The sequence below is a fragment of the Citrus clementina genome, unplaced genomic scaffold (assembly GCF_000493195.1).
Source record: "Citrus clementina cultivar Clemenules unplaced genomic scaffold, Citrus_clementina_v1.0 scaffold_3, whole genome shotgun sequence".
Lineage (NCBI taxonomy): Eukaryota > Viridiplantae > Streptophyta > Magnoliopsida > Sapindales > Rutaceae > Citrus > Citrus x clementina.
In genome coordinates, this window is record NW_006262339.1 from 2,121,121 (window position 1) to 2,141,848 (window position 20,728).

The 20,728-nt window shown below is 35.1% G+C and overlaps 4 protein-coding genes across 7 annotated transcripts; 2 read left to right on the top strand and 2 right to left on the bottom strand.

Moving 5' to 3' along the window:
• Window positions 1–1,331: 1,331 nt before the first annotated feature.
• LOC18047363 (microtubule-associated protein RP/EB family member 1A) lies at window positions 1,332–4,793 on the bottom strand. 4 transcript variants are annotated; one of them, XM_024188362.1, is made up of 9 exons: window positions 4,758–4,793; window positions 4,503–4,636; window positions 3,954–4,022; window positions 3,756–3,842; window positions 3,176–3,282; window positions 2,924–3,051; window positions 2,753–2,817; window positions 2,183–2,296; window positions 1,332–1,767 (listed from the first exon to the last, which is right to left on the bottom strand). In XM_024188362.1, exons 2-9 carry the CDS (start codon window positions 4,608–4,610, stop codon window positions 1,645–1,647), a joined length of 801 nt encoding a protein of 266 aa, XP_024044130.1. In that variant the 5' UTR covers window positions 4,611–4,636; window positions 4,758–4,793; the 3' UTR covers window positions 1,332–1,644. The 4 variants fall into 4 exon arrangements, with proteins under 4 accessions (XP_024044130.1, XP_024044129.1, XP_006439615.1 ...); XM_024188361.1 differs by having other exon boundaries at window positions 2,912–3,051; window positions 4,758–4,775; XM_006439552.2 differs by lacking the exon at window positions 4,758–4,793 and having other exon boundaries at window positions 2,912–3,051; window positions 4,503–4,666.
• Window positions 4,794–7,198: 2,405 nt separating this feature from the next.
• LOC18047364 (probable glutathione peroxidase 8) lies at window positions 7,199–9,140 on the top strand. Its single transcript, XM_006439556.2, has 6 exons — window positions 7,199–7,358; window positions 7,665–7,741; window positions 7,877–7,938; window positions 8,185–8,303; window positions 8,560–8,727; window positions 8,851–9,140. The coding sequence occupies exons 1-6, from the start codon at window positions 7,305–7,307 to the stop codon at window positions 8,881–8,883; spliced, it is 513 nt and encodes a 170-aa protein (XP_006439619.1). The 5' UTR covers window positions 7,199–7,304; the 3' UTR covers window positions 8,884–9,140.
• A 75-nt stretch (window positions 9,141–9,215) lies between these two features.
• Window positions 9,216–10,546, top strand: LOC18047365 (pectinesterase 3). Its single transcript, XM_006439558.2, has one exon. It carries the CDS (start codon window positions 9,587–9,589, stop codon window positions 10,286–10,288), a length of 702 nt encoding a protein of 233 aa, XP_006439621.1. The 5' UTR covers window positions 9,216–9,586; the 3' UTR covers window positions 10,289–10,546.
• Window positions 10,547–16,787: 6,241 nt separating this feature from the next.
• LOC18047367 (RINT1-like protein MAG2) lies at window positions 16,788–20,360 on the bottom strand. The gene is made up of 4 exons (XM_006439560.2): window positions 19,830–20,360; window positions 19,446–19,538; window positions 19,036–19,136; window positions 16,788–18,930 (listed from the first exon to the last, which is right to left on the bottom strand). Exons 1-4 carry the CDS (start codon window positions 20,122–20,124, stop codon window positions 17,014–17,016), a joined length of 2,406 nt encoding a protein of 801 aa, XP_006439623.1. The 5' UTR covers window positions 20,125–20,360; the 3' UTR covers window positions 16,788–17,013.
• Window positions 20,361–20,728: the final 368 nt, after the last annotated feature.

Sequence of the window (20,728 nt, forward strand, 5' to 3'; positions counted from 1 at the left end):
GCTATTTTTTGCTTGCCCCAAATGTTTTAAAAAATTTTGGCGCACACCCTAATCTTTCAACAACTATCATCACACATTCTAATTAGTAAATTTTTACCATTAACTTTGACGGAATTGTCAATTATTTGAGTAAAAGACTTGTTTGCTCTTTATTTCAAATGTTATTATTGAAATATGAAGATGCAGATGAGGAAGATGTGTATTCTTAAAAGTTTTTATTCTTTACTCGAAGCTAGTGAAAGGGAAAATTCATTTGATTATTTGATTGGATGTGGCAAAGTCTGTTGCAATCACAACACTTCCTCAAGAAACCGTGCAACAATTGAATGGGATGGAATTTTCAGTTATTTGAGAAATTTTGAAAAAAAAAAATTCCTCGGTCATTCGTTTCAAGTGTTATTTTTACCTGAGCAATGATACAGTGGTGTGGTCAATCCCACCTTGACCCCGAAGCCTACGACGTCGTCTCAATCTTTAAATCCAAACGGCACTGTTTAACCCAACACAAGCGCGAACGAAATAGCACACCAATGTTTAATCATCCAAGGCCTCTCCACCAAACCAATCTTCTCATTTTCCGAACGAAATAGCTAATCGAATTCGCCAAATCATTTTATCCACCATGCTGGAACGCCTGAAAACTAGCAAATCAATTAATTTAACCAAGTGAAATCATACTCAAATCAACCGATCGGGTTTGTTTTCTGGCCGTAGTACGAGAGGTGTGTGGGTGCTCCGTGATATGGGGGCCTAGATGTTTGGTGGCGGTGCTTGTGGTCACGAACTGACGATGGTGATGGCGGATGAGATTGGAATTAAGTGAACACATTTTCATAGCTCAAATTTTAAGAAAGTAGAAATGACAACTGAAACTTTTTAAAGACTTTTAACTGATTTCGACTTTTATTAAGAAGCATGCTCTTTTTGTCAAAGTAGATATCCAATTCAAGTCAAAAAGTCTTCCCAGCATGAGGGGCATGAAAATTGAGCATGTATTATATATACGTCATCAGCGTTGAATTAAGGTTCCACAATCTTCCACGGATCCCACTACCTTACAATCAATGTATGGTACATCCCTCACTCATGAACAGTAAATGAATCCCACTCATTCACTGTTCATGAATGAGAGATGTATCATACATTGATTGTAAGGTGGTGTTTGTCATCTTCCACTCAACTTGGCGAAACCAGGGTTTCGTTAAATGACGTGAATCAACACGTGGCTAAAATCTAGTCCTTGAATCACCCATTTCCGTGAAAATTGAAAAAAAATAAGGGAAAAAAAATGAAGAAACGAGTGCTTCTTCAACAAGCAATAAAGCACCTTGGCAAGCAATTTGCTACATGGTGAAAGGTTAATTAGATCGAAAAAGAGAAGTGATTTCTGAGTAATAATCCAGCAGCAGTGCTAACTGCCAATAAATCGGTCATATACTTGAGTTCACAATCATTTTATTCACCAAATAAAGGAAATGAAAAAGAAACAAAGCCTACACAATGTTTTCATCAGGTGGTATGGGAATCTGAACACAGCAAAAACATCCCCTGCATCTTGCGATCAACGGACGCCCTAAGTTCATTACACCGGGCCCTGTAAGTTTCTCATCGTTTGATTGCAAGGGCTCCATTGCAAGTCAAAATTCAATCCTCTTCTGCTTTGCCTTCGCCAGCTTCCAAAGTTTGGGATAGATACTCCTGGGCTTCTGCTAGAGCTGACTCCTTGGCATCAGCAGCATACAATATTTTCTTGATTGCTACTGCCACCTGCATAAATATTAATGGAAGACTTGAATAGATTTACAACTTCAAAAGGTAAAACAGTATACCCAGCGCAACAATGTGGTTAGCAACCATGGCATTTGTTCTTAAATCAGAGAAATACCTGTAGAAACAAGTTCTAATCGGTTGAATTTCAACTTTTTTCTTGTGGTTAAAACCAAGTTTTAAGATGTGAATAAAACATGATTGATTATAGCTCATAATCCCAAAAAGCATCAGATATATTGCTTCAGTACATTACAGAACTTGTAATCCATAAATTTTCGTAAAACTTCAAATTTCAGTTCCTTGGGTCCTTGGGGATCCAGGCAAAGAGAGAAACAGGAAACAAATCATTCCAGAAAAAAAAAAAAAAAGAGAAATGTAATATGATCAAAATAAGAAGTCCAGAAATCCTTACAGGAAGATTTTCCAATTCTGGAGTTTGACAAAGTATTTCTATATCCCGTAATTTTGCAAAGTAAAAATCTCTCTCCTTCTCCAAAAGGTCCACAGAGAGCTTGAGATCTGTAATCTACATCATAGTAGCACAGTACAAAATATTTCAGGACCGAGCACAAAAATTGGCATCTACACAAACTGGAGTAAAGCATAGAATTTCACTTTAATGGCTTTCTGATAAAGGGCAATCTGAGAACTAGTATAGACAAAGAGTTCTCTGGCTTAAAACGCAGATGGTAAACTTTTTCAGCTGCAGGATGCATATATCATATGATTATGCATCCAAGAATTGGGGGACTGACCAATGCCAGAACAAAGGTAGTAAATGGCGTCAATGTTAATATTTTCATTTCCTTTAAATAACTGAAACCAACATGCAAATATGCCATCAAATCCCAGCTAAATTTTCACCACCAAGTATCTTTCAAATAATTGAGAAAGGGAGAATGATCAGCTCATTTAGCATTGGTCAAGTTCCTCGGACTTGAAATTTCAAACGAGGGGGAGAAATACAACAGAATGCCAATACCTCCTTAGACAATGCTTGAACCTCTTGTGCAGAGTTAGCTCCATATATCTTTGCTTGCCTGGGCCCTAAACAATGTGCATCAAACAGCAACAGTAAGAATTTACAGAAATAGAAATAGGACTACAAGGTGCAAGCATAGAAGAAATTGTTGAAGGCAACCAGAAATTTTACTGTGGCCAATGTCACCAGAGCCAGCGTTATGCATATTGTTTGTTTGCAGTGATTTTGAAATCTTCTGAGAACCCCTAGAGCTCCGTTCCTTCCCACCCTTGCATCTACGCTCCACAGGATTGTAGTTCCTACAAGAACAACAATGTCATATTATTAGAAAAATTCACAAATGAAATAAGGTATTACAACCATATTTGCAACCAAAAGTCTTAAGATGGTGTAGGGAGGAGACTGAAAGAGTGAGCAGCATACTCATTCATGATGCCACCATTTACAGAATCACAGTAACGTTTCAGCCATTGTAAGAACTCTAAGTTGTCCAAAGGTCGGCCTTTGACAAGCTTATTGACTTCAATATGCTGCCACAGAGCAAAATTGTCAGTGACTCAAGGTAAATGTCTTGATTTAGCTTGTAAAGCTTGTGATACAACTCATAATAGACAATAGAACATATATATTGGCAACCAGGAGCATAAGCAAAGGGTGAAAAGAAGGTGGCTCTCATTTGCTAAAGTGTGCTGAAAGAGAAGTTGTGACGGAAAATGATTCATGAGACAACCACAAGTCTATTTTTCCAAGGCCTTGTTGATGTGAACTGAGTCAGTCGTTAAACTGTAGCAAAATTAAATTCCTCTAATTGAGGTAATGTTAAGAAGAACTGGGAACGAGATCCTCTCAACTATGGAGAGAAACACCCTCCTTCAAAAAGTTAAATGGCACCAGGGTTTTTATCAAACCTTAGAATTCAAAGGTCGAATGTAAATGCTGACATAAAAATATATGAACAAAGCAGCAAAAATTTCATCGGCCTTGTAAGGAAAGACAGTATTACCTTGTCAATTTTCAACTTGTTAAATACATCCTGCAGGACCTTGTAATTTTGGATCATGTCATATTCGGTCTTCGCATCAAAATTTACCTAAAGCAAAAAAAAAAAAAAAAAAAAAGGCAAAATTCTTCTATGATTAAAATAAATTAATTAAAGAAATGACAACGCATACAATAAAAAAATTGTGAAGTTCAGAGTTACCTTGTGCATTGGAACAACTCCTGGGTAGGTCATGTCCAACATTTGACACTGCACTGCCCCGGACGCAGCCTGAAAATAATGACACACATGAACAAAAATAAAAGAGGTAATCAACATTTCAAAGCCACACCCAAAAATGAGGAAACAGGGACGTCCAGTTTCATATACATATAAACTCTATCTTCATTAGGTCAATGAAATATTGATATCATTTACCACACTCTCAGCCAATTGATAATACATCATCATCACATACATTGCAAAGCAAATTCTGTCCATTGTTATATCCACTGGCTTTCAAAGCAAAAAGCATTCCCTTTACACTGCATTTAATTCTAGGTGAAAAACAAACAAGCCATAATTTTTTCTACAAAAAAATTCATTTATACGCAAAAATGAAGCAACCCATCAAGTTCAAACAGCAGCAACAGCAACAATAATGACGATAAGCAAAAGACAGTGTTTTTTTTATAAAAAGAAAAAGAAAAAAAGAAAAGAAAAGAAGAATTGGTATTCTTCCCAGATAACAAAAAGGGCACGAGATGTGACCTCTTCAATGCGAGAGAGATGAAGCTGAAGCCTGTTGTTGATCCAAGTCAATAGCTCATTTCTTCCAACAAAATACGCACTGTCCATCATTCCAATGTTGGTTGCCATATTTATCTTAATCAATTTCTTCAAAGCTTCAAAACTCGAAAAACAAAAATAATAGTAATTGACAGGAAGACTTTTGAAAAACAAGATTTATTTTTTAAAAAAAAGAAGAAGAAAAGAGATGATTGATAATGAGAAGAAGAGAGAAACCGAAAGAAGACAGTAGAGAAAAAAGCTGGCAACCGGCCCTTCTTTGAAAATTGAATGTGCGGTTTTTATTTTAACTTTTAACGTTCACTCATTTTTTTAAACAAAATAAGAAGATAATTAATTTGTTTTTCTCTTTTACCATTTCCTAATTTGCTCACTAATTTCGTTATTAAACAAAATTGGGCTGATGATCATCTAGTCTTACTAAGTTATAATATATATAATTTACATCAACTCATAAATATATATTTTTTTTCATGGCTCTATTGTTATCAGCTAAAAAATTAGAAAGTTATGAAAAATTATTTATGAATTCATATAATAATATAAATGAGTAACTTAGCCGTTGCCAATCATCCAATACAAAACATTTCGAGATTTTATAAGATATCCAATTAGGAGGTTAATAATTAATATAATATTTAAAAGTTACTTTTTTTTTGCATTTTATATAATTAAAATCATTTTTTAACACTGGTTAATTTAATTTAATTTTTTTAGATGGGAACTTAAATCAATTTTAAACGAATATAAATTTAATGTGGGCCATTAACATTGAGATCACTGACTTTTTAATATTTTTATAAACAATCACATATTTTTTGTACTTTTAACAAAAGGGTGGCTCTCGGTGTGTGGGTCACAGTTCAAGTCCCACAAAAGCATTGTGAGGGCTGTGAGTCCTTCCTTAATTGTAATATATAATTGAGTGGAGGCAATCTTCTCCCTTACTCATGTGAGTGGAGTAAACGTCCTTCGAATATTAGTGAGGGTAAAAATCAGTGTGAGTGGAGTAGACGTTCTTTGAATATTAATGAGGGTAAAAATTGAGTGGAGTAGACGTCTCTCAAAAATTGAGTGGAGTATACGTCTCTCGAATATTAGTGAGAATAAAAATTTGGACAGTGTTTTATAAGAATTATGTATACTAGTCTTAATAATAGTCTCATGTAAATATGAGTTATAGTTTAATTGGCATAATCAGTTAAAAACAAAAAACAAAACAAACGGATGGCTGGCCAGTCACCCTATAAATTATAAAAGTTGTACCCTTATTGTGAGAAGAAGAAAAACTCCTGAACATTAATGCCAGTAAATGAATTATCTGTTGAAATATTGGGCTGCTCAGATACTCGTATTGGAACAAAATGTTAACGGACACCGTCCTAAAAAGATATACAATATTAAAGAAAAGTGTTAAGGCTAAAAGAACAAGCTTAAAAACATTTTGGATTCGTCGTAACACTTGTATAACTAATGATCAACTTTCTAAAGATTGCTTATCATGACACTCATGATTATCAACATTGCTTCATAGCATTGTTCCAGACAAACCCTAATTTATTTCCATCATGTCTCCGCCAATGAGGCCAACGCTCATTTCTCCTTCATCTCATTCTAAGAATTTGGAGAAAAATAGCAGAAGCCCAGACGTAAAATTTACCTCTCCATGATCTATCTACCAACCACCAACGGACATCAATTATACACATATAGCCAAATGGCCGGCCGGATAAAGCCAACAAAATATCTTGCGATTTTTTTTTTCATTCTTCACGGTAAGAAAGAAAAGACAAATATAATAGTCCCAGCAAAATTCTTTCTAAAACATGGTACAGTATTCTTGTCGAGTGAAAAAGTTAAAAAGGAGGGGTGGGCACTAATCAGTTCACTTCAATTTTAAAGTTTTTAAATCGATCGGTTTCATATTAATTGATTTAAGAAATTTAGTTTTTTTTTTTCTTTCATATTAACCAAAGTTTTAGATTTTTCACTTGAATTTAATTTTTTTAGTCTAGTTTAATTGTAATTACTAACCGTTTATGCTTTATACAAAACACTAATATAAAATAATTTTATAATAAACAAGTACTATATATATAGTAACACAATGAACCAATATATTTGTTCGGTTCATTTCATTCAAACCTATTAATTTAATATTAAAAATATTATAGATCACGAGCTTTAGGTTAATCAGGTTAGAAAAAATAAAAAATAAACTCAACCCGAACTTATAATCCAATTCGAATATAGTTCGGATCGAAATGAATCAAAATTTTGTGTTTCTGTATGCAGTATTATTCAAATAAAATCTAATCAAAATAGATACAATCAAAATACATTCTGATCGAATTGACCAAAATTCAATCCATTCGAATTAAATTCTTCATTAGCATCCGATTTAAACCTAAAATTTTCGAATTAAATTGGGTTGGGTTGTATTATTTGCCCACCTGTAAGTTATCCTACGCATTGTATGTGAGCCTATGCTAAACTTGTATTTTCGTTCATATATAACAGTATATTATTGACTACCTTGACCCTTTTATTGAAAGGTTTTCACTCCTTTTAAAATAAATAAATAAAAAGAAAGTAGCAAATGCAAAGCATTATATAAAGTTACGTAATTAAATATATATACATATATATATATTTATCATTATTGGCTTCGGGCTTCTTCTCTGCACCGTCGTGACTGTAGTCAACTTCATTTTTGTCAGAAACCTTTTCCTTCGTCTTTTAAAGAGCAGAGCAGATAATAGGATGACAAGCCAGTTTATACAAAACCCGGAGTCAATTTTTGACTTATCTGTCAAGGTCTGTTTCTTCTTTCTCCAATTCTTTTCATCTACTTTTAGATTTCTTTTTATTTTTTTTTCATTTTTTTAACGTTTTAATTTCCATTTGGGTATGCTTGGAATCACGCCATCTTACTAGAGGAGGATAGATGGTTCATACGTGGTTCTGCTTGGTGTGGTTATGGGGTCGTCGCTTCGGGAAAGAAATAAATTAAATCTTAAATTTAATTGATCAAAAATCATCATTTATTTCCTATTACAGTAATGTTTTTAGGAGTTTTATTTATTTATTTATTTTATTATTATTATTATTGGCCACTCGCAGGATGCCAGAGGCCATGAGGTAGATCTCAGCACATACAAAGGCAAAGTCTTACTCATAGTTAATGTTGCTTCAAAATGGTATTGTGTAATGTGTATGCTTTGCTTCTCAATGTTGTTAAACTCGGTTTATTGATTGAGGAGATTGTGCAACTGAAATATGTATACCCATCTTTAAGTCTTAACCCTTTGGTACGTTGTCATTGATTCTGGCAGTGGGATGACCAATTCGAATTACATAGAGCTAAGTCAGTTATATGACAAATACAAAGATCAAGGTCTGCATTTTGATCTTGCAATTATTTGATGCTTTTGTTTCCATAGTGTTTGCTTATTTGTACAATTGCTTAAACTGAAATATGTTTGCGGTAATTTGATAAAGCATTGTACTGATTGGTCTTTGGAGCGAAACTGGAAGACATGGATTTCGTATTTAAAAGATGATATTGGTGGTTTATCATATGAAATATCCTTTTTGAGAGATATTTAATTAAAGACATGGCATTTCATTTTTCTTGGTGCAGGCTTAGAGATTCTGGCATTTCCATGCAATCAATTTGGTGAAGAGGAACCAGGAAGTAATGATCAGATCGCAGATTTTGTCTGCACTCGCTTCAAATCAGAGTTTCCAATTTTTGAAAAGGTAGATATGTGATATCTAGTTGCTCTTAAATCTGAATGCTCCTGAGTCCTGAAGTGCTCGGCAATACAAGGGTTGTCTTAGATATTGACTATTAGTTCTAGATTTGCATGTATTGTGTCATTTTAGTTACTCTACTAGCTTTAACCAAATCGGTTTTCCTGTCATTTGGATTGTTGACTAGTAATGTTGGACATTGTTGTATGATTTTTATTTTTTGTGATTAATAACTATTGACCTTGCTGGTTTTGTTTAAAAGATTGATGTAAATGGTGAACATGCTTCTCCACTTTACAAGCTCTTGAAGTTGGGTAAATGGGGTATTTTTGGGGATGATATTCAGTGGAACTTCGCCAAGTTCCTAGTTGATAAGAATGGAGAAGTTGTTGATCGTTACTACCCCACAACTTCTCCGCTTAGCCTTGAGGTAATCCTATAATCTTGCAACTTTAAAGTTGATTTTATGGTTTGCTAGCAAGTAATTATCACCCAGATTCCCAAATTGTCATATAACAAACTCATTTAGCTTCATCAAATATTGACATCGCAGCGTGACATCAAGAAGCTCTTGGGCCTCTCGTGACTAATCAAATGAGGATTATTAGTGAAAGGCGTGTTGGGCAAGATTGTATCCATTGCTTCAAGTTTCTTTTAACCTCAAGAATATGCTTTATAAAATTGTTTATGATTGGTGAACCGAGGGCCGTTAGGAGGGGTGGGTTGCATGCAGCAAAAGTCAAGAATCAGATATTTCGTTTGTCTTTCGGTGAAAGATCATCTTGTACGAAAAGGAGATTATATATATCCAGTGCATGAAGGAACGGCCAACTTCTTTTTATATGTGTTTGCCGTAAAATCAAAATTTGCACTTAATTACTACTAGTTTTAGTTGCCTTCTTTATATATATGTATATTAATTAATGTTACATAGAGAGGCTGCTTTCAGTTCCTTGAATGATAATTGAGTTAGTGGGCCATTGTATTTGGCCCAATATTAAATCATGGCCCATTCTAAAATTTCATAACTGGTTAAGTAACTACTTGGGCATCTTGATTCTCGAGTCTTGACCTCTTCAACTTCAGTTTAACCTCATCTCTTCAGCTGCAGAAAACAAAAACCACGTCCATCCATGGAAATAGAATTGGAAAATAAAACCCAGGGAATTTCAACAGTATTTTTTAATTAAAAATTTTAATATTTGCTATTTATTGTACTTATTTCCTTCTAATCTACGCAAAAAAGAAAGAAATATCCACACGTCCAGAAGGACCAAACAAGCACGAAGATGGATGCTATCAATGTCATGAAAGGCTACGACAAAGTCGATCACCACCAACACCGCGCAGGAATTCATTCCCTTCGGACACATCAGCGTCTGAAAATCGCCGTCACCATCTCAGCCATTGTTTTGTTGACCTTGATCATCGGTCTGATGCTTGCAGTTCTCATCCGGGAATCAAACACTGAAGAACAACAGCAACTGGACGCTGCCAAGTCGATCAAAACGGTGTGCAGCGTTACCCAGAACCCGGATTCATGCTTCACCGCCTTATCTTCTTCTCTCAACATCTCATCGACAACGACAAAACCAGACCCAGAAGTGATCTTGAAGCTCTCTCTGCAAGTCAACGTCAATCACTTCTCAAACATCACTTCTTCGATTAAAAGTCTTTACGGTAATCACCTTGAGGTTGCTTTACGCGACTGCGTGGATCAGCTGCGGGACGCGTCGAGTCGACTCAACGACTCCATGTCTGAGTTGAACGCCACGTTGACTGACAGGACTGTCAACGACATCCAGACGTGGATCAGCGCGGCCATGACGGACGAAGAAACTTGCTTGGACGGATTGGAGGAGATGGGATCAACGGTGGCTGATGAAGTCAAGACCATGATGAAAAAGTCAAAGGAGTTACTCAGTTACAGCCTGGCTATTATTGCTAACATCCGAACACTTCTTCAGAAATTTGGCCTCCATATGCATTGATTGAAATTGAACACTCAAAAAAAAAAATCTCCGAATTTCAGAAATATTCGTTTGTCGGTGGGCATCAATCAAGACCATGTCAATCACTTGTGTATTCTGATAAATTCGTTTCACCTCTTTGTTTTTATTCTCTTTGGCCCGAGCTTATTGTCAATATGTTGTCCACTTTTATGTTTTGGGAATGGGCTCGGTGGGAAACATATGCCGACCCAAGGTTATTCAAATAAATAATGAATTTTGATCCTCTACATTTAATATTTAATTACATATTACTTGTTATCTAATAATTATGGATCACAATATTATAAATAAATAAAAAAAACTCAGTTCAAAACCACAAGATCTAAATCCAAAATGAATATATTATATAACGTGTATCACTACTAAATTATTAATGTAATATATATCCAAATATTAAGCTAATTGAGGCTTGATATTCATTTTTAAAAATGTTGAGAATTTTTATTATTTATTTTTAAATAGTATAGTCTAATTGTACGTTGAGACGCACCTTAGTTAGTTATTTAGGTATCTTCTTCCTGAAAAATAAGAATTCTAATAGCAGACCCAAAGAAATATACACTACTTACAGTCCTCTCTCTGTTTAACTGACACTGTTTGTATTAACATCTTTAATTTTTTATTGTCGAATATTTATTGTTAATAATTATTTTAATTGTATAAAACAGTTGTTAGGCACCTTGGATTTTCAGTAGATTCAAATGAAATATGGATCATTTTTATTCTTTTTACTGTTTATTCTGTCACTCACATTTGAATACAATAAAGTCTTACAATTTTTTAGGTTTATATTAAGGTGAAACACCTCAATCACTAACTCTCTATTTTTGCTAACTTTAATATAGAGAAGGGAAAAGAAAGTAATAAATAACAAATCTCGGTTATTATTCACTCGGGCTGCGGCACCTTCCCTTTCTCTTTTAAGTAAATAATGTTGGATCCAACATGTAATCTGAGCTGTTGTCAGACCCAAACACATCCGGGTTGGACTCGTATGATTTTGATCAATTGTGAGGTGGATGAAACTGCCAAATTGAGTTAGCCCATTTGCCCTCCATTGGGATTTTACCCAAAATATCTTGTGAGATGAATGAATCAAGTTTTGGTTCCAGAAACGACCACGTTTTGGAGCTGTAAAGCTTCACTAAACTCACGTGCTTCTCAGCTGGTTATCAACAGAAAACGAACTGATCAAAACGACAGGACTTGAGCGCGTTTTGCACATCAGTTTAAGTAACCACGTGAGGAAGCATGTGACGAAGGTTATCAAAGTTCGTTAAGGTTGTTAAACCACGTGTCATCGAGCTGCTTATTCTGGAATTCAAGCTGGCTGCCCAGAACAGAGTATAAAGGCTGGTTTTCTGGGGTGATTCAGGTACGATTTTAGTGAGTCTTGCAGAGAGGGTTTGTAGAGAGACAAAGGGTTAATCTGTTCTCTGTAACGTCTGTTGTAAGGCTCTGTAACAATCTCCATTGTAATATCAACAAAGCTCATCTTGAGGCTTCTCCCGTGGATGTAAGCTGAGCATTCCATACTCAGCTGAACCACGTTACAATTGGTGTCTGTGGTTCTTTTCTTGGTTCTTGTTTCAGTTTCTTGTTTGTGTTCTTAACTATTGTTCTTTGTTGTTCTTAGGTGAATTCGTCTAAGTAAATCTTGGGGGTGTGCAACTTGCATTGACTAAATCATAAGCATCCTAGGGTAGTGGTCAGTTTAGCTTGGTTATAGGCTTGCTGAATCACTACATATCTCTTAGCTAGAGCTGCCGTCGATGTTGATCATACTTGCTTTTGCATGATTAAAAAATAAAAAAGTAAAAAAATTAATTTGTTTTTTTGAGTAGGATTCAAGCTTTATTTTTATATGCAAATTGGATCGTAGCGCATTGACAATTCGTGCGTCCAATAATCTTGGGCGCATGAGTTCGAGTCACAGTCATTCCTTTTCTGATAGGATTTTATTTGGTTTTTCATTTTGGGGTAAAATAATTTTCTTTCCACTATTAATTGAGGGTCGTTGTTTGGGCTGTGGTATACTAGAATCATAAAAGAGAGTCTCGATTGCTATCTGGTTGTGAATATTAGTAGAATTCTGATTGTAATATATTAGTATTTTAAAAAAAAAGTTATGTTTTTTTATTGAGGTCGAGTAGTTATAATTTTTCTAAACTTTAGTACTAAAGTATTTAAAAGATTTTTACTGCTGTAATTTAAAAATTAAATTATTTTAATCCTGCATTGTGTGGTGTATAATCTATAATATTTTGATAATTACATTTCTCCTCATGCGTCGTGTGCAAGTCGTCGGCAAATGATATTTCTATGGTGGCTGTTACGTTAATTAGTTGTTGGCATCTATGTTATTAAATTGACTTATTAATAATAATAACAACAACAATTCTTGTATTGTTAGCCACAGACAAGCACAGGCCAGAATCTGACCTTAGTGTTCCTTTCTTAATCTTTATAAATATTAACGTTTGGGTATTGTTCCAATCATCAAATCAGATAACACACACACTCCAGTGACTTAATGCAAGGAAGACCCAGAATAAATAATAAATAAATATTATGTCTGCACGTTATTATTTTATAATTGGCGTTGGAACATCGCTAATTAACATGTACGGATGAGGACAAAAGAGGAGGAGAGCGACAGAAAGAGGACATGAAAAGGCACAAGACAAGCAATTTTCTCTATCTATCTGCTGGGAAGTGGGAACCAGCTAGCTAATAGCACAAAGAAATTGACAATTAGGGCTCTTGTTAATTAATCCTGTTGCTGCAGCAAATTTATTATGAGCGTTATATCGACACCATTGCTGTCCGTTGAACCCAAAAGTTGAGATAGTCTTTCACTCAGATCATCGGCTTCGCTCTGCAAACTCCTGATGTAATTGCATGTCTCCTTCACAACTTCCGATGCCGGGACCTACATGCGCCATTTTAATTTACACAAACATATATATAAAGGCTTTGGCACAGCAATAGCTAGCACAAAATAAAATATATGCGTGTGTGGTTGGCATTAATCAAACAAATAAAATTGGATATGCATTCGGTGTACTTGGTTCTGCTGAGACCTACTTCTCAATGGATTATTTTTGCATGATGAGCCATTATTTATTTCTAAATAAATAAATAAATAACTGAAGTACGCATAAGTAGAGGCTATATATGTTATCACTGCTAAATTGTAATTGAAGCACGGCTCTGTCTCTCCATGTTGGCACTGCACGAATGCCGCTATTAACGCCCTAATGATATATCATCACCACACCATACAATACATTAAGCATTGATAATACGTAAATAAAGACAAACAGCTAGCATTGGAAACAAATAAATGAAAAAGTAGCAAAGTATATCTATATATATATATATATATACCGTTCCATTTCTCCTTTGATTAAGCCGCGGTAACAATGGTCGTAGCTTCATGATGAGATTATTAATCTCATCTTCTGTAATTTTTGAAGCACTTGATGATGTCCTTCTGCTAGACATAGCTGATCTTTCTCTCTCTTGAATCTTGATCACTCTCTTGTAAGTTGTGATGTGAGTTGCCACTGGACAGGGGGAAGTTGCAATGGAGGCATATATAGGCAAGCTTTATAAAGACAGTGGATGTTGGATGATCCACACAAAGAGCATTGTTAATTAGTTGATTGATATGTATAATATAACTTATAATAACAGGGAAAAAGAAAAATAAATAAATATTTTGATGTCTTCAATCAGAGAGCATTTGTCCCACAATTCTCCATCACGTGGGGGACCTTGCTGTATAGATTTGGACTATTGGCAACCCCTTCTAAAATCTCTTAAAATCCCTTTAGCATATTTACAACTTTATCCTTTATAATTGCATTCAAAGACAAACATAATCTAATTAAACCCACATCTTTTATTCTTTTTAAAGGAATAATTTTCATTTGCTAAAAACTCTTTGCACCAACATACATGTTATAAGTATTACAATTCCAACTCAAAATTTATTATTTCAAAACCTTCATGGTTAATTGAGTCTATGGCTTTATGCAAGCCCCTCATTGATGGCCAGCAAGTATATCGAACTGGAAAATAATAATGATGATGATGATGATGCAGTGGCTCGCAGAATATGCAATCTTCATGATCGAGCTTGGAGAATAATTCTTTTAACCAAGATTCTACGAGCAAGATAGACGAACAACTCCATTGATTTGAGGTTTGAACAGTAATAAAGAAGATTAAAAGACTGAATTTTATGAGAAATAATTTTAAGATTAATTTTGTCATTTAAAAAGATGTTATTAGAAATTTATAGTATTGTTTTAATGGGGTAAACAAAGAAGAGGGTTTAATAGGTTTATGGAGGGCGCCAATAGTCCACCACATTCATTTTCTAGAAAGAAATGGAACCCATCAAATTTTGTCAACAGCTTTTATTGAATTCGATTTAATTTCACAAGAATTTTACATGCGCACACACATACATAGTGAGGACATCTTTATTTTGTTAAAGTGAGAATGTTAACAGAATACAAAAAATGACAGATTTCAATACAACGAAGACTGTATTTTTTTGGCTGTTAGTGCATTGAAATTTATGTTTTTATTAACATTTTAAAATAAAATGTTTTACATGCTACCAAATATGTTGGTGGTGTATTTGGTTGACGCGTTTTTCCTATTTGTCTATAGCATTAGTATTTGTTCCTACTTTTGTAATTGATGAAGATTTGTTTTAGGTTCACACTTAACTGCATTGACAGTAAGGTAGAATTTACTTTTTATATTGGACTAAGAATCGTAAGGAGTGATAATCTTGCGATTGAGAGTACAAAGTGTGAATGAGAATAAATTGTTTATTTATACAAAAATGAGAGTATGAAATAGAAATAAAAAATCTTATTTATGTGTTTACTTTATGTTGGATTAGGAGTGAATTATTTCAAATTATAATTTATCTTTATTTAAAAAATTATAAATTTTTATTACAAAGTGAATAAAAAAATATTTGTAAAATAATTTTTTATTATTAATTTTAATTATATAAACTAATAACACTTATTAATATTCTTAATAATGTAAATCATATTTTTTGTTAATTTTAATTTTAATTATGTAAATGAAAAAATAATTGATAAGAGCAACACAAATGAAAAATTATTATTAATAATATAATACAAAATTAATATTTTCTTAAAATAGACTATTTATTATTCTTAATTATTAATATTAAATAAACATAATACTATTATTTTCAAATACATATAATAATATTATGTTTTTAAATATATTAATTCTCTATGAATATAAAAATATTATTTTAAAGTAATTTTAGCTTATAATAAGTGTAAATTATTAATTTTAAATAAATATAATATCATTTTATTTTAATAAACATAATTATATTAAATTTAATAAGAATGGTAAAAATAAAAACGACATTCTCTATAAGAATAGAAATCTCACTTCTCACTCCAAAAATAAATGAGATCTACGAAATGAGACTCTCATTCCTCTTCTTAAATGAGTTAGTAGGCGCTGGACTAGGGGAATCCAGACTCCCGGCTCTTACTCCTCTAAGTAAACACCACATAAGTGTACGTTGTTTCGAATTAGATTGGTCGGTTCAGAGACGAGCAATTGCAAATGATAAGAGTAAGTACTGCTCGGTGATGAGAAGATGCATACAAAAAGAAGAAAAGAAACCAGACAGACATATATATGTTTATGAAAACGCCACAATGAAGGTGACCGAGCAGTGAGCACTGACGTCTCAAGGCAGAAAGAAAAAAGCCCTAATAATAAGATGTTTTGGCATCATTTACCAACCGCTCTCAATTTGGCCCCGATTTCCGGTACCTGATCCTGATTGATGAGTATTGTTCATACAAATGACGTTTGTCTTGTACGCCACGTGTCAGTGCTAAAACCAGTAAGTGAATACTGACACATCATGCTCAACCCTTGCTTGTGATTCTCTAGATGTAGGTATTATGCGTTAGCTAGTATACTGTATACCACAATCATCAGCTAGAATTCAAAATTCATACACCCACACTACTATTGCCACTGACTTTATAAAGATTTGGGACCCTCAGGTTGCTGTCCTTACCCCTTTACTCCACATTAAGCTGTCGACACTTGACAGTTGATTAACTATATGAAAAATGCTGTTAAGATTTTATTAAGATTAAGCAGCAACAAAGAATGTTCTAAAGTTATTTCCATACCTCTGTACTTAGTATGAACCTGATGGTCCATGGTAAGATGAAAGATCTGGGGACAGCAGTATACAGTACCACGCCACAACAGTCAACTCATCAAGCGTAGCAGACAAGGTAGACGAGACTCCTCTCAGATGCTATGCAACGCAAACTAAAACTACCACCAACTCGAATAATGTGCACCAAAAAGTTATTAAGATCAAAATTCAAAAATATAAAATGTAGAATAACTGTTCAGCAAATAGAACTATTCCACCACAAATAAAAGAATTTGATTTGATTCCTTTTTTACCCTCGAGGAAACGAACGTTAAAAGAAAGGTCCAGGAGTCACAGTCCCAGTTCCAGTGTCGTGCAGTAAAAATCCTAAAACTTACTATTATATCATGACCTAAGTAACCTCCCTGTTCTGTTCCACATCCTAGTCTGTAGTACCTCTCTAAACAAGAATTGAGAGGGAAAAAAAAGAGTTGAATTTCAAAAGCTTTCAGTTCATGAATACCCTATTTTTTTCTATCTTTTCTGCCTCAGCAACACTCAAATGTGTTATTCCACTCTGTTTCATCCATTTCTCCCCTCCCAACACACCACCTTGAAGTTGTTCCTCCCTCATTTTCAACAATTTCAAGCCCTCACTTGTTTTAGGAAAGAAGCCTTCAGGCCTTAAACACCAAGCCCGGAAAACACCAAACAAGACCTCCATATCACAACCAAACCTCACAACACCACCATCATAAAATTTTGCATTGCTCATAAAAATGCCTCTAAAGAGCAGCCTATCCACTCCCATTGCCAAGCTTCTCCAAACCATAATAAAGTCCATTGCATTCAAACTTCCCTCTATTATTGACATTTTTCCTTGCAAATAATCTAGAGCCCCAACCAACATTTCGGACACCAACCAATTTTCTTCACTCTTTTCCTGCCATTGCCTCCTGTTTTTCACATAATCTCGAGATAGAGCATCAAATCCCCTCAAAATAACAACTGATATTTTCTCAACCCACTCAGTTCTGAATTCCTCCAACTTTTTGATCTCCTCATCAAAAATACCGCTTCTAGACCCCCCTACTGACCACTCTGAACGGCTATTATCACTGAGAGATGTTTCCAGTTGATTATCCTGATCCAATGCCATCTCCAGGAAGAAGACATCCTCACACCATTCCCTTAAAACAGATTCAAAATAGTGAGCAGCATTAATACAGTTTGCCACTTTAAGCAGCCCATCCTCATCTGTTAAGGCAGTCATGCCTTCAGCTTCTTGGCACCTCAGAAGGACACAATCCAAAAACTTTTGTATGACAGGTGCACCAGCCAGCCTGAGAAACCTTGACCTCAAAGAAACAATTGGCAGTGATCGACATCGGTCAACTACAGATGATAGACGTTGAAGAAAGGCACTGGATACAGTAGGAGATCTGTAATCTTCTGAACCAAACAGCAGAGCCCCCTTCTGAACTTTCATTTTCCAATTTCTCTCATCATCTACATCATGCTTTAGCTTCTCTAGGGTGTCAGCAAGCTCTATTTGTGCCCATATATCAAGCCAGTCAGGTCGATCACAGAAGACAGACAGAGATGAAATCTTCTGCAAGTTCCCATCTTCTTGAAGGGAAAACAAGATTCCAGACTGTTCAACCAGAGACTTAATTCGTTTGTCAAAAGAGATCATCAAATCAACAAGGTGAAGCCACGATATCCTAGCCTGTGACTGAACGCCAGAAATGCTCTCTTCATCCAATTGATCAACATAAACGGGGAATATTTCTTTTGCCAAGTACGTCAATAATGCAGTCACCATTGCTGAAATCCATTCTTCTCGGCAACTGTACCCTACTAACAATGCTTCATCCACCAGGGGTTGTAATAACTCATCCATAGAGTCAACATAATCCCTGGTAATCTTATATACAAGAGTGAAAATGAACTCCGGCTGATCAGTCCACTTTGAGAAATGGCGTTGGGATGCAACTGCTATTGGATTGACTAGCTCTTCAATTGCCCAAAGTGGCTGGTGGAGAGCAAGCTCCCGATTATGGCCTTCAAGTTGCCTAGATTTTCTCTGTCTCTGCAACTCCTGAAGCCTGCATAAGGCAAGAAAGTTTTCACAGTATTGGTGCTTGAGGTCCCCTCGCATTGTGAAAAGAGGGTTTGAGACTTCAGATGATGCTCTTGTCTCAGGATTAGAGGAAGCCAAAATTGAAAGTGGTGGTGGCCATCCAAGGGATGAAAGAAGGGCCCGGTGATCTGCAATTGCCTGGGGTCTCAACATTGCGAGAGCACGATCTACTCTGTGATCAACAGCAGCCACAAGACGTGCCCACTGAGGACGTGTCTTTGTAACTGAAGTTAAAATATCTTCTGCCTGTTTAAGTGCTTTAATGGCGAGCAATCGCATATCCTACAATAACTAAAGACTTTTAGAAAATAATAATAGTATTAATAAGCAACATAATCGAATTATTTTGTTAACAGCATGGAGTTTCAAGGACAGTCAGGTGCCCACTTCTGAATCCTGTGTAGAGTTGCTCCTCCGGTTATTGTTCATAGCAGAAGATACAGCATCTTCAATATCACCAACCAAACTATCCAGCTTCAAAGCCGTCTCTGAAAGCCATATTTGAGAAAAACTAAAGAGCTTACTCAGCAGTAAATGTAATAGTGGAAAAGTTGTTTTAAAAAAAAAAAAATTTAGTTCGTTCCAACATAAAAGCATAATATGAAGGAAATGGGAAACATTTACAAACCATCCATTTGGGATTTGTAAAACACCAACTCTACACAACTATATAAAAACACTACTGCAGGGATTGAACACATAAGAATTTCAACAATGACAAAAATCAGTCATGAATAATCAAATTATCATGCCCTAACCTGGTAAACACTTCCAAAACAAGCAATGAAAAAACTCACCAGCATAAGCTCGAACCATATCCACCCTCGCCACCTCCTTGGCCAATGCTGGCAGCTCTTCCCCCAGTATCTGCTTTGCTCGCACTCCTCCATCTAAAAACAAATTTAATCATAATTACAAATAATTCAACAAACATGGAAAGACATCCAAAATCATAATAATCCTAAAAACTCATTTGAAAAAAAGAATTGAAATCTTCACATATTCAACAGATATAAAATGTACAGAACTTTCAAAAATAACCACAGAATTTGAGCAGAATCATTTGTATGTACGCATTGAAATTTCAGAAACCTTTAAAATTTTCATGCCACAAACAATACAAAACCAATAGAATGATGAGATATTCAAATGCATTTGAAGTAATAAGAAGTTAAACTAACCTGAAACAGAGCTAGGAGATCTAGAGGCGGAGGCGAGATCGGTCAGCTTAACATTGACGTGAGTAAAGAGACCGCTGACGCGATCGGTGAAGGAAGCGTAAACGGAAAGCTTAGATTCGAGGTTGCGATTGAGCTCCACCAAGCTTTGATCCAAGTGGCTGCACTGAGTTTCAAGCTCACTGGCGAGACGCGCAGCGCGAGCGTGATATTCCTTGTTTGTGAGGTTATCGTTGAGAAAGGAGAGTGTTGTGGAGGATATGGCTGAGACTGGAGGTAGAGTTTTTGTTGAGTCCATGATTTTTCAGGTCATTTGTGACCAATGACTCTGAATCCGTGAGGGTGATTATCAATGACCTGATTCATGGTTCTTCCCGTTTTGCTTTACACGGTGGGTGGCAAACGAGTCAAAATTCCGGTATCGTTATTGGGTCGGGGACATCTGTAATCAGACCCAATTAATTGCTGACGGGTTTCTCATTGGGCTGGATTCAGACCTATGGCTCGGCCCGTACAAATTAGATAATCGCGAGAGAGTACACTTTTTAGTTTTTTTTTTTTTTCATTTTTAACTTTGTAAGATTATTAAACGACAAACGACTGGACCTATTTAACATTTTTTTTTTCAGTTGGGCTAAATCAAAAGTACAAAAAATTAATAATTAGCGTCAGTTTGGTACAATTTGAGCACTAGTCAAAAGGAATTTTTTTAATACTTTCTTCATGCACGCCCAGTTATTTTATGGGTAATTTTTAAAAACCTCCCCTGAAGTTTGGACTTGTTGCAAGTAGATGGCGAGAATTGATTTATTTATAAAAAATCTCCTACCGTCAGTTAAGTTTAACATTGACCGTTAGTTGACCGTACAAAGATAATATTACCCTTAACAATAGTTTATAAA